At 44.0% G+C, this 18,127-nt stretch overlaps 1 protein-coding gene across 1 annotated transcript in view; it reads left to right on the forward strand.

Moving 5' to 3' along the window:
- PAPPA2 (pappalysin 2) overlaps nt 1-18,127 on the forward strand; it is an 888,990-nt gene that overhangs the window by 537,334 nt on the left and 333,529 nt on the right. The window contains exons 12-13 of the mRNA XM_078650337.1: nt 2,298-2,433; nt 2,666-2,882. Coding sequence (XP_078506463.1) covers nt 2,298-2,433; nt 2,666-2,882 — 353 coding nt within the window. The remainder of the gene's footprint in view (nt 1-2,297; nt 2,434-2,665; nt 2,883-18,127) is intronic.

The following is an 18,127-nucleotide window of genomic DNA, read 5'->3' on the forward strand; positions in this document are numbered from 1 at the left end:
CACCGTCTTCTTTTGTTTGCACCCTGAAAGGCTCATCACTGCAATTGACTAATGCCATGTGTCTGTTTAAGTGGGTCAAAATGTAGAGCCAATTTTTCGCACATCTTTCAGTCATTAGAATGTTAAGAGTAAGACTTGTACTCAGCACTTAATTTTTAAAGAAATAAGTGCCCAGGACCTTGTCAGGATACCACAGCAGCTTGCACACCCATTTCGCTACTAATGACAATTCATACAATTCAGACTTTTTATATATTAAAAATAAAACATACCTGCCCACCAAGCTATTTTTATGGCTTTGTGTGGTAGGTTTTAGTCATTCTTAATGTATATAATATTATTAAACAAATGTTGTTGTGTTCATCACAAAATTGGACAAACAGCGCCACCATGTGGTTGGCTGTCATAAGTCCGGGTGTTGACAATTAAGTGCCAGTGGCGAGCACCGAAAACCACAGGCTCAAATTAATCACTGCTTGTACTCCCTTCAGGCGTGACAGCTTAGAACCTGAGCTGATACAGACATTTGTCACCAATAAAATTCTTTGCTGATTCCTGATTCTTTGATTTCCAGCCATGGCTATTGTCCTTCAATGGCACCCCCATATTAACCCTATTTTGCTGATAAAACTCTTTCTCTGATGAGATCAGGATACATGCATTGTTGTAGGAATTTTACACCCATATTACACTGAATGTGTCTGCTATGGTTATTTCTGTGGCTACTGTCAGTTGTGAATCTCACCAGCAAACTAAAGTATTTCAGTGTCATTCCCCAACTTTAGATCCACTGATTTATTACATATCTTAAATATTTATGTTCTGATTAGCTTTGTCTAATTCACAAGTTTTCTCCAAATTCTCGCAATCCCTCCCAAATATTTGTTAATGTAGTTAACAAATATGAGTAGAATCAGTCAAAGTGTGTCTGCACATCAATGAGTGCATTCAGCATTCCAATGCAGAGGTTGCAGCTCCAGATCTTTTCCAGACATCCATGCTGTGCGGCTTTGCATGCACAGGGACAGTCTTGTGATGGCGAAGTAGTGTGTTTTGCATAGCTCATGGTAAGGGCAAAGATGCTCAGTGAAAATGGGTTCACTTTGTACTGATTACATTGACTTCTCCTGTAACATGCCAATGATATGAAGATTATGAGGGATTACTTGCTGGTATGTTGGGTGTTGCTGGGTCAAATTAGCTCATGAGGGCAAAATGGTTGGTCACTATAATCTTTTTGCTATTGCCCTTTACTAAATGGGTTACCTCAAGAGGTAGTCTTAGATGTGATATTACATATAACTATTATCCTGTCACGGAAGGAATCTCCTCTGTCTGGTATGATGGTTTCTTGTACTCGCCACAGTGTTCACCAATTCAAGTAAGAAGGGAGTTCGAACCCATTTGTATCTATAAGCTTCTTAACCTATAATGGGCTGGGATAGATTATACATGGGATGAAGTACTTCCACCATACATTATAATGATATTGCAAGTTATTGAGGAGTTCTGTGTTCTGTGTTTACCATGTAAAGGACCGAGGCTAAATGTGAAGTTCCTTTGTAAAGTTAGCAAATTCAGAGGGGATTTCAATATTCTTAACATCTACTGCAGAAATTGTTTTATTTCTCACAGTACATGGACACACCATCACCCTTCCCACAAACCATTTAATGCTTGGTCTTTCTCTTTCATATAAACGAGGTAGTATGGCTGCAGAAAGGGAGGATACAAATGAAATCTAGAGTGAAATGAAACACATCAAAAATAGCAATTTATTGCAAAAAGTAAAACTTGAATCAGTTTATTGTAAGTCAGATTTAAAAAGAGCTAAGGCTCAGAAGGTGCAAAAAAAAGACAGAGGGATTTTATTTTTCCTCTAATGAACATACTGTGCAAACAAAAAAAATAACATGTTGCCGTAAATATCTCCTTTCTGCTGATCACTGCACAGATCATAATAATGAAAAGCCGTTTTTCGATTTTCATTGCCTTGTTTAAACTGCAGCTGTACTTATGATCTGTGACTTTCATTTCACTTTGGCTGCTGACTCTGGCAGGAAACATTGTGAGGTCTCAACTCTATTGTAATAATTTATTACATTTGAGCAACTAAGTTATTTAATTATTACAGAGTCTAGATATGTCACAAGTTGCATATAATAAGGAAATTAGAGAACAGCTTTTATACACAGATTGCAGGTTCCCTTGTATTACATATACACAATTCTGCATTCCTTCTTATCCCCCCACTTTTCCTTACCTTTAATTTATTGATGTACCTGTCTGTTAACAAGGTGTGCTTCGATCGGCCTGGAGTTGCGACCTCTGTTTTCCTTTACTTGGCATACGATGGAAGTGTACAGGGCGACCAGCAAAGACCAACGGTGACAGTTTATCTGACTGATGTGACAGGACACAACCACTCAATTGGTGAGTCAAGTGTAGATTTCCATGGTTTAAGCGAAAACATTATTCATGTTTTGGTGGGTACGATGGGACATGCTCTGATGCCACATTCTCATTTAACACTTTTCCCTCAATACATGTAGGAAAGTAACCACAATTGTACAACACTCACAAATGTCAGCATCTTTCTGGGCAATATATGGTTCTCCATCCCAGAAGGCTAATGGCTCTGTCATCTCTCCTCCTCTTTGCTTAGGAACCCATACATTGTCCTGCCAAAGGAACCCGCTGATTCTCAATGTCACCCACAATCTGAGCTTCCCCTTCTACCGGACTGCCTCAGTGCTGCTCAACTTCTCCTCTGCCTCGGTAGGCATCTCAGCAGTAGCCTTGAGGACCTCCACACACCTCGGTCCAGCTGTTCCTAACCACTGTGCAGATATGGAGGGGTCTGGTAGTTACGAGAGGCTTGGGTAAGCAGCTGTAAGGTTGGCAATGCCATCTGAAGAGTGGCTCTGGTCTTGAAACTGTTTGAGTATGGCATAAGAGTCCAAAGGTTCACCAAAATGTAAATGAGAGAGGGAGCATTTATGGGGAGACGTTGGACGTGAGGATATTTTAGAGTCTTTTTTAGGAATGCACCTCTGTGTTAATGGGCTGGCATCCATGTGCCTTTCCCCCAAGGTATTCTTTCAAAAGGAAAATGTGTGATCCAGAGCACATCTGACCCTCGCGGTTACAGAAGCAAATGATTCTGTGTCCCTGCGATCGTCCCCAGAGTCCATCCTATCCTAGAGATAAGAGATACTGCATCCATGTGTCTATATTAAAAGTGTCAGAATCTGTATCTCTGTGGAAATCCCATGAGCACTCCTCTACTCCAGTGCTTATAGCGTTGCATTGTGCCTTTCCCAGGAGACGGTGAAGGGATCTACTGGCTAAGGTGTCAAATGATGGTCTAAGAGTCCACTGTCCTGCACTACTGGGTAAATCACTGTATCTCAATGTATGTTGCATTCTTTTTCTGCCAAAAGTGTGAGTGATTAGAAATACAGTATTCTGAAGATCAGTTTTTAAGTAGAAGTTGTATATAACTTATATTTAGCCTCTCTAATGCCAACAATATAAAATACATAAATATCCAATATCTTTTAACACCTCTTACAAATGTAATATTTATCTCTTTTTTTCCAAGTTTAATAGCTGAAAATGAACGATTGACTGCCACAATCTTTCTTGCACTTTGCTATTCTTTGCTACATTTCATGTGGTAGAGATGCAGATGTTACTTTGTTATTGCCACATAAAGTTACACGGTAACGTGCGCCTCTCAGCCACTTAAACAGGGTCACATGCTAGCAAGAATGCCAGATACTTAGGGCCTGATTTAGAAATTGGAAGACCGGTTACTGTCAGAAACGTGACAGATATCCTATCCACCTCATTATAGGTGCATGATATCCCATGGTACTTGTAAGAAGGTGGAGGGGATACCCATCACTTCCATAATGGAGTAGCCATCCTCTAAACATAAAGCATTCCCTAAGTGTTAAACTGTTTAACCTATGCTAGATCAAGCTGGAAAATAGTACCTGAAGATATGTTGGAAAACATAAAATGACTGGGTGGTTTTGTGGTTTTGCATTGTCGGCCATGCAATACCCAACCAAAACAATTTGGATGAACCCTCAAGTTTAAGAGCTTTATTAAAAAACAAACATTATTTATAGAGAGGAGCTGTCCAGCATCACAGCAGACCCCAGACCTTTGATGGCCATAAAAAAGTCACTTTTTTGCATCTCAAGAGCAGATTTAGTGATCTCTGTAAATGAAACACAGCTTCATTGAGAGAAAAAACAGAACAGCTGACAAAAATTGTAGGCTGTGACTTCCACCCATCTTTTGCACTATTTGTCCAATTTAAAGTGCAACGTATGTGCGTTTCCGGACAGCAGGGTTTGACTTGACTTTAGGGCAATCTGGCGAAGCTCGTAGGTCCGGACTGATAGGCCGGGGTGTGGGGCATTTTCTTGGCTGTTTGTGGGCTTGTTTTATGGTTTACTAGACTGGTTTTTACCTTTGTTTTCCCTGATATTATCCCACACATTAGCTGCAGAAAGCACAAATGCATGCAGTCTCCCATTCCTTCCAGAAAACCTATATAGTGCACCTTTGTAAGTTCAAAATTGCTCTGATTTGCAAATGTGGGCCACCAATTTGTTAGCTATCTGATTCTCTAATGGGAACCACTTTTATTCTGATGCCTAACCCTTCTTTCTGTTTTTTTTGCCATAGGGCAGCCCAGCAGGCCTTGCTGCTGCGCTAGCCTATGGCAAAAGAAAAGGGCAGGAATGTACTGTTTCTATTAGATGTCCTTTTCCCTTGTGCCGGTGCACCATTGGCTGCTATGCAAGGGTGCCTGTCTTGCGTTGATGATTATTTTTGTGCAGGAAGGGAAACCTTCCTGCACAAAAACAATCACAAGAGGCTTTTTCCTCTTCCTATGTGTGCTGATATTTCTCCTCGTTGTGCCTCCCTTACTCCTCCCCTGGGGTGGTGTACGTTTTTGGCACTGACTCAGACTTACGATTTCTCGTAAATCTGGGGCAGTGTCAAAAAGCCATGGATGAACTCCCCTTTCATGCAGATTTCAGCGTGAAAGGGGCACATATTTATAAGGCCATGAAAAGCCATGCAACATGGCTTTACGTGGCCTTATAAATATACCTGTGGCACACTGCACCACCAGATCATCAAACAAGTGATGTTCCAACAGCGCAATGGTGCCATTAGGGTGTCATAAATGAGGCCCTTGGTCTGCCCTGCCCGCCACCAGCTCCCCTGTTGGCAAAACACTTGCAAAGTTCAAACACTGGTGAGAATAGCATTTCGGTTGCCATTCTGATGCCATATCTGCCAGCCTTTCCCCTGTCTGGAGCAGCCATGTACACCATGTTAGCACCAGACAATAAATCTTTAAAAATGTCCCTGTGCACTGTGAAAACACCTGTCAGGGTATTGGAAACCTACATTTTCAAGTTCCCAAAGCAACTCCCTTCTGTGGAGGTTTGTCTTTAGAAAATGGTTAAAGTGCGAGGAGGTCTGTCATGCCGCTATTGCGAGATGGATTGGCCATCACTTTTTGTTTCATTCACTCAGCAAGAATGTTTAAATATAGTGCTCCACATTAGAAATAATATCCTTTGCTGGCTTTGTAAATGTATAATGTGGATGTTCTGTGTTCATTTCTGTTTGCAAATTACACTGCTTGTCTTCTCTGATCAGCAATTACCTTTGCATCTGTGGATCTTTGGGGGTGCTCATGCATCTGAGAAAAGGTTTGTGTGGTTCATAGTTGAGGGGCTCATATTCTGGTAGATTCTCATATTTAGCTCCTCCCGGGACTTCATGGACGAGACAATGTACAGTGATGGGAACATAAAGAAAAAGGAAATTCACATAGTGAGTTAAATAGTGAGTGGATGTAAACGTTGGTATGTGAGTGAGCTGATGAGCTGAGTCAACAGAAGAATGAGAGTGCACGAGACAGTGATGTCGAGCAACCGCATTTTTCATAAAGAGAATCTACAAGACAGATTAGAAACTATGTAGGAGGCCCATTTACAAATGCTGGAGAGTTTTTAAGGGACACAGGCATAAGGGTGGAGGGGTTTAAAGGTTTCACAAGTAAAAGGTAGGGTTTGCATTTTTCAAACAAATAAGTGTTAGGCAGCTTTAAGGGTCCCAGAGAAAAAAAGTATTGTGGAGGCCCAGAAATAATTTTTAACACATGAAAAAGGGCCCTCAAACAATTGTCATGAAGTGAATAGTGGTCTCATTTAAGTGATAGGGGGACATAAAGGGTTGGAGTTTAAGCGCCCAGCCACTAGCTATTGGAGAGTCTGTAATGACCCGCAAACTAAATGTAAAAGGGACTTGTGACAACAAAGTTAAAAGTAAGGCTTGTGTTCATCCCACATAATTGTTACTGAGAACCTAAATGTTAGAAAAAGGGAGGATTTACCTTTACCAGTTTCTGGCCAGCTCAGTAGCTCAGTTCACTGATTGTTGCTGGTGAGAATGAACCTACACAGGCAAGGCATCTAGATTGAAGGCAACTCCTTCAACTCCTGTATGATAAGTATTTTTCTTGCTCCCAACTCACGATTTGTGTTGTTAGTGAGGTGTTGTTATTTTAGCTAGTACTTAAATGTTAGTAAGTCTTCTTAAATGAGGAAACCCTTTAAAAAAGAATTTGAGCTCCATACTGTAGGACATTGCCTCTACCCATTAGCTGCAAAGGTGAAGGGGTCAGCTTGTGTGTGCCTTCAGATTTTGCCAGCTGGGGATGGTTTAAAGGTCCCATGAATACATGAGGTAACACTGCAGGTACGTGATTTTTTGTGACACTCCGGTGGCGCAGGAGCCTGCTCCATATTTACTAGGCAGTACTGAACCACTTTATTTGGCTTAATGCTGCTTTGTAAATATCGTTCCCTTTAACGCAGTTTTCTGCGTTAAAGGGGCATGCAATGGATGTTAATGGGGGCGTTCCCAGCAACATTAATGGCTTTTTGGCACTGCCCCAGATTTATGAGAGATCGTTACTCTGAAGCAGCACCAACAACGCATGCCTCCCCAGTGGAGGTGTAAGGGAGGCACAACGAGGAGAAATAGCTTTATTTCTCCTCGGTTTTTTTTCTATGTGTGCTGCATTATGCAGCACACATAGAAAGAGGAAAAAGCCTCTTATGATTGTTTTTGTGCAGGAAGGTTTTGCTTCCTGCACTGAAACAATCATCCCCGCAACACAGGAACCCTTGCACCATGGTGCAAAGGTGCCTGTGTTGGCGCATGGCAGCCTATTGTGCACCAGCAGGACAGGAATGCCCTGTATCTGATAGATACAGCGCATTCCTGCCCTTTTCTTTTGCCTTAGGGCACACCAGCAGGAAGGCCTGCGACGCTGTCCTACAGCAAAAACTCATAAATGAGGCTCCAGGAGTCTAGAAATGGGTGTTAGTTTAGTTTTAGGCTTAAGGCTTGTGATTTTGGAGTATAGGATCAGAGCTAGGCTTAAGAGGCTTGAAAGTTTTGGTGTAAAGTACAGTACAATGCTAAGGCTAGAGGCTGTGGCTGTGGCTTAGGGTTTTTGGATAGGTTCTCCTGGTATAGGCTTAGGCTTAGTGGTGTATCCTCTGATCAAAGGGGTCAGGCTTAGATCTAGTGAGATGGGTTAATAATTCATAGGTGTCTAAGTCTGGACCTGAACATATAAGCTTAGGTTTAAGGAATATCTTAGAGGTTTGGAAAAAGGTATAGGCCATATACTTGTGACTACAGAGTTGAGTCTTAAACTCTGGTGCAGGTTTTGAGGTTTAGGTTAGTAATTCATGTCTAGAGCATTAGATTGAGTCATGGAGTTTAGACCTAGGGCTGCAAGACCAGACAATGTAGGTATAATATATTATGGGAACAGGTTTAGATGTTTAAATAAGGCTTCCATATCAGGGGTTAGGCATCAGCATTCGGGACTCAGTTTATAGACCTTTCAACTGATGCTTTACGTGTAAGGGTTTAAACCAGAGTTTGTTAGAGTAGACATGAGGATTTAGAATTTTAACTAAGAGCTTTAATCTACAGTGTATTGCTCAGTACTTAAGGTGTCAATCTGGTGGCTTAAGCAGATGGTTTGGACGTAAAGTGCCAAAGCTAGGATTAATAGGCTTGGTTTATATCTAACCATTTAAACTTGAACCTTGACATTTAAGATTTTGCAGATGGATTTAGAATTAAAGTCTTAGTTTATGCTTTACTGATTGGGTCTAGGGTTTAGGCTCTGGCTTGTGAGTGTCTGTTTAGTGTCCCCAGGCCATGAATAAGTTAAGGGTCTAAGGTATGCTCTGATGCTCAGGGACTGTTGTCCACTCTCAGGGGACCATTACACATTTTTACTAAGCAGGCGCACCACGTCTCACATGGTGTACCTGTACAGAATAAATGCATGCCAAAAGGGATGCCCTAAATAGAGTGAGCATTCTCACATGGACATACAGTTGGCCCTTTGACAGATAGGCTGTCTGTGGAAGGGTTCCAAGTACAGAGCCAGCTCAGTCCCCATCAACAGATCGTAGGGCCTAATTCTGAGTTTGGCAGACAGGTCATTCCTCCACAAATGTGGCAGAGTATCCTGTCTGCCAAAACTAATGTTTTTCCTGCTCTATTTAGAATCAAGGGGACTGCCATTTTTTTTGCAGTTGAGGTGCCCTTGCTGACTCCTACAGCAGAAACCTGACACCGATGGCCCAACAGAGGCATCAGACCACCCACCCCATTCACAGTGACCAGTCTGATGTACTTTGTTTCAGGTCAGGAACACCTGGGAAGCCCTGGCAGCCCTGAACCTGGTGGTCCATTATTGGAAACAACATTAAAAATAACACCCCAAATCCATGGAGAAAATGTCCAGGGTGTCAGGGTCATTAGTGTTTTTTTCCAAAAGAGAAAACAAAAAGGTTTGCTGAGTGGCTAGATGAAACATGGCAGATGCTCAGCAAACTTGCAGTGCCTTCAGAGGAGACACAGTGGCAAAGGCTCCTCTTGAGGCACAGATATCACTGCAGGTCCAGCAGGGATCTCAAAATATGGTAGACAGTAGCCCAGCCAGAGTGCTGGAGGAAATTACCTGAACCACTGTTACGGACAACAGGCTGCCCGGCAAACACTGCTTTGTGGTAGAAACTGAGTTTTGTGGGGTATAGGATCCACCAATTTACAGCAGAGCTCTTGCCCTGCCAAACCCAAAATGAATACTTAATATTTGAATACGTTCCATACAACATAACCTGATACTTTTTTGCACCTGCTCCTATGAATTTCCATCACAACAGCCATCATTTATACAACACTGCACTATTGCAACAGCCTTTGACTTTGAACGCCACGTAACCGTACCCAACATCTAAGGGGGTGAAAACATTGTCAATGTGTGTCTTTATAATCTAACCGTAATCCTAGACCACATGCAACTGGCACTGTTACTCATTTGTTGGGTTCCAATCAATAGCTGTATTTAGTACAGTGCATTCTGTTATACGAAATAACTTTTTTATTGCGTGGCTACTCCTTTCTGGGTAAACTGTGCACTCACACTGTGATTTGTAGCAGAGTTGACCTCACTACTGCTCTGCTAGAACTGGTGCCTTTCCATTGGCATCAGATCAGTTCTGTGATTTCTTGCTGTTTGACATTATAGGCAAAGCAAAACACCAATCCAAGAGTCTTGTGCATATGTGCAGGAGCGGCCAGCATTATAAAGATATGGCGAGGCACGATGCCCAAAAAACTCACCATATGTATGTTGCTGGCCACAAGCTCTGGTCGCCCTCTCTCGTTCCGGCGCTCTCCTCAGACTTGGGAAGAAAGGGAGGACTTCCTCACTTGTGCCATATAAATCCAACCAATCCTGAAGCTGTAGCACAGCTCCAGGATTGGTTGGGGCAGGTGAAAGGGCGAGATTTTGATCGATACCTTATATCTATTGATCCAAACCTCGATCTGGTCGACTGAACCTTTGTTGCCTGTCTGTGAGGAAAGAAAGTGCACCTATTTCCAAATTAGTTCACCCAATAAAAGGACTCTGCTCCCAAAGATCACAAACAACTTCTAGCTTTCAAAAGTTTATTGTAAAGATATGATAAGCTGCAAATACAGGCATCTCAGAATGAGATTCACGAGATACACAGGTCCAATTACATACATGTGCTCTCGGAAAGCCCTCAGACGAGCAACAGAAATCACTAACACAAGTTCTAAGAATAATAAAGCTATCAGCATTGACGCATATCTCTCCTTCATTTAGGTTGGAGGAAAACGCACAGGTTAGGCTGTCCCTACCCTGCTCTAGATGGTATCCCTACTTAACCAAGCCCCAACCTAACAAAGGTGTCAGCAGTGAATGACCCCCAAGGGAAGTCACTCACTCTAAGTCTCTTGGTGAAAACCTATAGTTCTCCAGTCATGACCCCTCTCTGCCTACCCATCCGCTCTCTAAAGGGTCCTCAGGTATCTGTTCTAACTCCACCCAGGGGTGCTGTCCCTAATACAAAACAGTCAACAACATTTGAGACGCCCCTTGCGAGACGCCCCTCACGTGGTGTAGCTTCTGGCTTTTTCCATGATGCTTTGTATTGGGCCTCATACGTTAGAGTTGACCTTGCTTCTCAGACTCTTCTCCGGCCCGCTGATACCCCTCAAACATTCCGGAACCCTCCTCCATGTCTAGGCCGTCCACTGAACAGACCTCTATTCATTCATTTATAATTGGATCCCCCCTCTTCCTTTGCAGACAGATATCTGCAGCCAAGAACCCAACTCTCATAGACTTCTATAAAGAAAAAGCTTGCAACATTTCTCAGCCCAGACATGTACGTATAAATCAACGTTAAAATAATTCAGGCCTACAGCATTTCTCATAATGATTATAGCATTCAACTTCTTCATTAATTAGCATGTTAATATTCTTATTCTATTATTCAATATACATCTCTATAAATCATGGCCCATTTAATGCAATGACCAAAACATTAATACAATCTATGTCGTGAAAAGAAACATCTTCCCTTTTAGCTCTGGCCCTGAGGCCTACCACATTCTGCGTTTAACCACATACCATCTTATGTTTTAACAGCTACACGACATGGATTCAGAAATAATCACATCTACTAAAATCATATAATGTCACACATTTCTGTATTAGTTCCACTTCTACTTAAATCTCTATATTAGCTATACATTTAGAATATAATTGCAGATACTATTAGCACTCATGGCATTTCTCCTCATGATTTGTGCTTACTACAGATAAGTGTGATGTACTCATACATTTAAGTCAGTTTGCGCTCTCTCAGTTCCCCCCTTTGATGACCTCTCGGGGTCATCACTAACATTTAGACTGCAGTTATTGCTGGCATTCTCTGCGCTTCTAGAGCCCTCAGACTCCGGTACTGATTATCTTGTATGGCAGCCAATCTCTGCAGCTGTTCTCTTTGGGCCCTTTCTGACCTTCTTGCTCTGTACCATTTGAATACCCTCACCAATCCCCACAATATAATCCCACAGATCAATATTATGATGATAGGCTTTAGGATATACCAAACAAAGCTTTTGCCTAAGGTGGAAAACCACCCTCCAACTGTACTCATTCCGTGGCCCACCTTTTCCCAGACATTTTCTCTACTCAAGTCATCGATCTCCTTGTGAATATTAGTTATGTTCTTAATAACCTTCTCAAGGGGCTTCGAATTGTCTGGAATGTAAGTGCAGCATTCCTGGACCTTCAAAGCCTTACAGACTCCGCCCTCTTTTGCTAGTAGGACATCTAATGCAAGACGGTTTTGAAGAACCATAGCCCTTATCGATTGCATCTCTCCTTCTACCAGCATTAGGGACTGAGCTGTGCTGGCAGACAACCTGTCGACAACTGTTGCCAGTCGTCTAATTTTAACATCATTAAGGATTACTCCCAAAAGAGGGAACATAGCTCCAAAGACATCTCCAACCATTTCTGCATCGCCTACATCTCTCCTTCCCCTCGAAGATGTCTTGCCCTCAATGATCACTAAGTCTTGTGCATGATATATTTTGGGGAAGACAATTGCTAGGTAACATGATCCATACCAATTATCGGGTAGTCTCACATAAGCATTTCTTCCACATACAAAATACACATTTGGAATCACTTGCATTCCCTTCAGGAAATCCTTAGTATAGTACTCTAGATTGAAAGCATGTTCACAGTCAACTTCACCCACGTATACATTTTCATAATACGTTTTAGCTCGGTGAAGACATAGCTTTCCTCTCTGCGTCTTATCTAAAGCTATTGGACCACTACTACCCTTTCTCTTGTGTGCCTTCTCTTCCTCGGTCCAATCTGTTTTCCATTGTCCTGATTTTTTCAAAATCTTTTGTCTCCTGTAACGATCATCCACCTGCCCTATGAACTTCTTCTCGACTTCTGACACCTTGCATGTCAGGTTATTTCTACGGGCATGTGAAGTATCTAAGGTAATCCAAGGAATGAAGAACTTGGCCAATCTGTCTTCACTCTTCCAGTAGTCCCATTTGTTCATCTGCTTATAATTTGGGACTTCTGGCAACACTGAATCATAATTGGAGAAATAGTATTCGAAACTATCTCTCTCATAAAATATACTAAGCAATAAGCTACATGTAATGCCATATGTCAGCGGGAGGTGATGGTATCTAATTCCCTCATCTACAGACGCCGGCAACTGCATGCAGACGTAGCAATCCTTAACCTCCATGGCATCCACGTATTCATATAAGAGTTTAGCATAAGCATTTGACCTAAAGTCTCCTTGGGACTCATCTACGTGTAACCTACGGGCCTCTGCAGCCAATAACGCTTTCTCTTGAGTGTTTTCCCTTTTCTCACCAGCAACAGTAGGTGTAAGCGTTTCTACAGATTTCACATCAGTTACCTTTGCCTCTTCTTCATGTCCCTTTACATAAGAAATTGTTACCACTAAAGCTATTAATATTATCACTCCTACTATTAGTGTACCTATTATACATTTAGCTCTGCGGTTCGGGGTGCCGGCCTCCATTTCGTCAGACAATATGGCTCTCTCTTATCTTTAGCAAAAAGTTCTTTTCCTCTCGTTCCTTTACAGTCTCTTTTAATCCTTTTGTCTTTCAAATCCACACAACTGGAGGCTGACAACCTTTTTCGCAAAAGTCCTTTAACAGTTCAATAAAGACAACCCTAGCCCTTCTCCATCAACTCAAGGGAAGTTCCCTAAAATTCTCTGCTTCCTGGGCGCTAGGTAATCTTCTTTTTCTGCTTGCTTTATTTACAAAGTCCTTTAACAGTCTACTATCAGGTTTGTGGTTGCAGCTTCAATAGCATAGTTCAGTATTTCCAAACGAAGATTGTGCTCTTCATGTGCTGTTATCGTTGTACCAAAATCGGGGAATTGCAATTCTGTAAGGAACATGTGTTTTAACTTGCTGAGGCGGGGAGGTCTGGGGAGCATGAATGTTAGTGACCCTTCTTGTTCGACACCGGGTACCAACAGTCGTATTTCCACGGTGATAATGGGCTCAGAACTGGACACCACCACCGCTCGGATCCTCCCTGTCTCCGGTTTCACAGACATTTGTCGCCAGATATGTCCACTCAGGTGTGGAGTATCTTCTGTTAGGCACACGCACTCTTCTTGACCTTCTTCGGTCCGGTGCTTCAGCGCCCTGAGCACCTTCTTCTGAGTCTGAGTCTTCTGATATCGGAGGAAGGGTTAACTCTGGAGTTGACCTCAGGCTAGAGCTCCTTCTTTGCGGCCAATTAGCTTCTCCACGTGCCCTTCTACTCCTTCTCCTTCTGGTCTGTTCTCGCTCTCTCTCAGACCTGTCAGGGTCTGACTCGTACTCCCAGCTACTTTCTCCTTCTGTAGCGTCTTCTGTTTCGCTGTTGTACTGACCGTCCTCAGCTTGGTCAGACTCGTTCCCTGCTTCCGCTGGCACCTCTACAGCTTGGCTAGCCCCCTCTATGGCTTCTCGGTCCTCTTCTGGACGTCTATCCGAGAGAGGAGCTGTTTCTTCCCGAGGTGCTGGAACCCTTCGCGTATGTGACGCGTGGATCCAGTTGGGCAGGCCTCCCACCTTCACAGCTGTGTTCGTGATCAGGATGACCTGGAAGGGCCCACGCCAACGAATATCCAAGCAGCTTCTTCTCACATGTTTTTTCACCAGGACCCAGTCCCCAGGGTACAGGTCATGGCACGGGCCCTGGCACGCTGGAACCTCGGCAGCCTGCACCTGAAGGGACACAGAACGCATGGCGTCAGACAGCCCCTTACAATAGTCCAGGATCATATCATCTGTGATATTTAACAGTGCAGTAGCTGGGACAGATGGCAGCCTCATTGCTCTCCCCATTAACACCTCATGTGGTGACAACCCTGTCCTTCTGTCTGGGGTACTACGAAGGCTCATGAGAACCAATGGCAGGGCATCAGGCCAACTCAGGGTCGTTGAGGAACAAACTTTTGCTATTCTGGCCTTGATAGTGCCATTGATCTGCTCCACAATTCCTGAGGCTTCTGGTCGGTAACTGCAATGCAACTTTTGATCAATATTTAGCGCTACACAAACCATCTTCACAAGCTCGCTGTTAAAATGTGTTCCCCTATCTGATTCCAAAAAGGCCGGCACCCCGAAGCGAGGAATGAGTTCCCTGAGCAGTAACTTGGCCACTGTGAGGGTGTCGCACCTACGTGTAGGGTATGCCTCAACCCATCTGGAGAACACACAAACAATCACCAGGACATAGCGGAGGCGGTTGCATCTTGGCATTTCAATGAAATCTATCTGCATTCGATTGAATGGACCTCCAGACCTTCCTATGTGACTTAGTGCAACTGGTGTTCTTTTCCCTACGTTCAGCTGCTGGCAGGTCACACAACGCTGGCACACTGCTTCTGCTGCTATTCTAAACTTAGGATTGTACCAAGTTTGCCTAAACACTCTCAGCATAGCATCTCTCCCTAAGTGTACGGGACCATGTATGAGTCTAGCCATTGGACTCACCATCTCATTGGGCAACACTGCTCTGCCGTCTGCTGAGACCCAAAAATGGGTCTCACCCATTACACATCCTGCCTTTTCCCATGTTTCTTTTTCAGAATCAGGAGCATTTTCTTGCATGGTTGACAGTTCATCCCAAGTATCAACAGTTTCCAGTATCATGGCTAATTCAGTTCTTACATTTATTCCACCCACTTCCACCTCTGTGAAAGAGTAACCTTGTTCCGCGCAATACCGCGCAACTTCATCAGCATATCTATTGCCTTTCGAAACAAAGTCCTCATTTCTGGTATGTGCGGTGCACTTTACAACTGCGATACTTGCTGGGCATTGCAATGCCTCTAACAACAGGCGCACAAACTCTCCATTGCGAATGGGAGAGCCTGAAGAGGTCATGAACCCTCTTTGAGACCATAACTGCCCGTAATCATGAACTACCCCATACCCATATTGGCTGTCGGTGTATATGGTGACTCGAATTTGATTGCTTGCCAAGCAAGCACGTGTCAGGGCAATAATCTCGGCTACCTGAGCGGAGTGTACTCCTTCCAGGCACCCAGCTTCCACAACTCCAGTAATTGTACAAACAGCATAAGCTGCTCTCAACTGCCCAACTTCGTCTCTTACACATGAGCCATCGACAAAGAAAATTTCATCTGGGTCAGTCAGTGGCTCATCTACGATGTCGGGTCTGGGTTTGGTGCATAGTTCAGTCACATCGAGACAGTCATGGTCTGTATATTCATCATCATCCTCAATATCATTTGGAAGTGGCATCAAGGTAGCAGGGTTCAAAACAGAGCATCTCTTGAGGGTCACATTCTCTGCAGCAAGAATAACTTGCTCATAGCGCGTGAGCCTGCTATTGGTCAGATGCTGTGTTTTGGTCCTGGTCATCAACAGTTCAACAGAATGGGGCACGCACACCTCTAACGGGTGCCCCATGACGATATTTTCACATCTCTCAATGCTGACACCCGTTGCAGCAACGGATTTGAGACATCCGGGCAACGCTGCGGCTACTGGGTCTAAAGTAGCCGAGAAATAAGCAACTGGTCTACGGGCATTCCCATGGATTTGGACTAACACAGACAACGCGCACCCTTCTCTCTCACAACAGTAAAGAAAAAATTGTTTATTGTAATCAGGCATTCCCAATGCCGGAGCACGACACAGGTCCTCTCGCAGCTGTAAGAACGCCATCAAACAGTCTTTGTCCCATGGTACCGGATCACTCACCTCTTTGTGCGTCAGTTTTTGCAAGGGCTTTGCTTTCAGTGAAAAGTTCACAATCCACTGTCAGCAATAACCCACCATCCCTAGGAACATCCTGACCTCTCTCTGTGTCTTAGGCGCATTCATTTTCATGATCGCCTCTATCCTGTCTGGTGACACCTTTCGTTTGCCTTTCTCTATTCTGTGTCCCAAGTACTGCACTTCTGTCAGGCAGTACTGCAATTTTCCCGGGGACACCTTGTGCCCATTGGCAGCTAGATGATTTAACAAAGCAATGGAGTCCTCCCTGCAAGCTTCTTCTGTTTCTGACGCCACAAGGAGGTCGTCTATGTACTGGACCAGAACTGACTTCTGGGGCAGCACTAGACTTTCAAGATTTTCCTTCAAAAGCTGGTTAAAGATCGATGGGCTCTCTGTATACCCCTGAGGGATACGACACCATGTTAGGACGCGATTTTCCAGCTTAAATGCGAAAAGAAAATGGCTTTCTTCGTCCAGAGGGATCGAAAAGAAAGCCTGGCAAAGATCGATCACAGTGAACCACTCAGCTTGGAATGGAATCTGAAACAGTATCACTGATGGATTCGGTACCACTGGACAACACGAAACGACTATGTTATTAATCTTTCGAAGGTCCTGCACTATCCGAAATTTCCCATTTGGTTTCTGGAGACCCATAATCGGGGAGTTGCATGGACTACCCACGATTTCTTTCAGTATTCCCTGTTTAATCATGGACTCGATCACGGGTTTTATGCCTGCAATCGTTTCAGGAGTCAATTTATATTGGGGTGTTCTGGGGAACTCAGCATGCGGTTTCACTACAATTTTCACTGGGTCCACCCCTTTGACCAATCCAATCTCTTCCCCAGTGAAATCCCATACTTCTGGTGCCACTGTCTCTCTCAAGTCCCAGGGGAGCTCATCTACTGTTAAAGTAGGGTACAGCTCCACGCATATTCTTGAGTTTGCAACTTTGAAATCGGCGTCATCATCATTGGTCAATACCTCCACTCCCTGAGGGGTACAATATATAGTACAATTCAATTTACACAACAGGTCTCTCCCTAGCAGACACACAGGACTTGAATCGCAAACCACAAACTGGTGCTCATCGCTGTACTTCCCTATTTTCACCTGTACCGGTTCTGTCAATTGGCTGGTTATTCTCCTGTTTGCGACCCCTACCACCTGTATGGTCTCTCCAGACATGGGCAGGTCTGGAACTGCAGCTGATCTGATCGTGGACCTAGTGGCTCCTGTGTCCACCAGAAATGTCGTAGGGCACCCTGCTACTTCTGCTTCAACATAGGGTCCCCTCTGGTCCACCTCCAAGGCTGCCCCGAGGGTGCAGTCTTCTCTTTCCACTCTCTGTCCGGTTAATGGGTCCACATAATAGCACTCTTCCCCTTCCACAAACAGGGGCATTTGTCTATAGGTCTTACCCATACTCCCTACTCGAGGAGGTTGCGGGAACTGGGCTCGGGGAGGAGCCCCCCCCCCTTTGAGCACCTTTCCTTGGTATGGCGTCACCCCTCTTGTAGGTGCGCTTTGGACCTCTTCCTCCTCTTCCTCTTGCTCTCCTATCTCTACATTGTAGGGGCACTCGCGTTTCCAATGCCCCACCTCGTTACACTGGTGGCACCTAGTCGTTTTCTTCAAGGCAGCTATATCTATTCTGGGTCTAAAGGTGGAACTCTCCTCATTGCCCTTGTTCTGACTGTACTGCTTCTTTCCTCCTGTACCTGTTCCTTGCTGCTGTTGCTGTTGTCCCCCCTTTCCTGCTGCCTGCATCTGTACCACCATCAACTTTTCTTTTAGTTTCTTAGCCTTGGAATCTATCTCATCACAGCAGTACCTGGCATATCTCAGT

Source organism: Lissotriton helveticus, chromosome 1_1, assembly GCF_964261635.1.
Source record: "Lissotriton helveticus chromosome 1_1, aLisHel1.1, whole genome shotgun sequence".
In the NCBI taxonomy this organism is placed as follows: domain Eukaryota; kingdom Metazoa; phylum Chordata; class Amphibia; order Caudata; family Salamandridae; genus Lissotriton; species Lissotriton helveticus.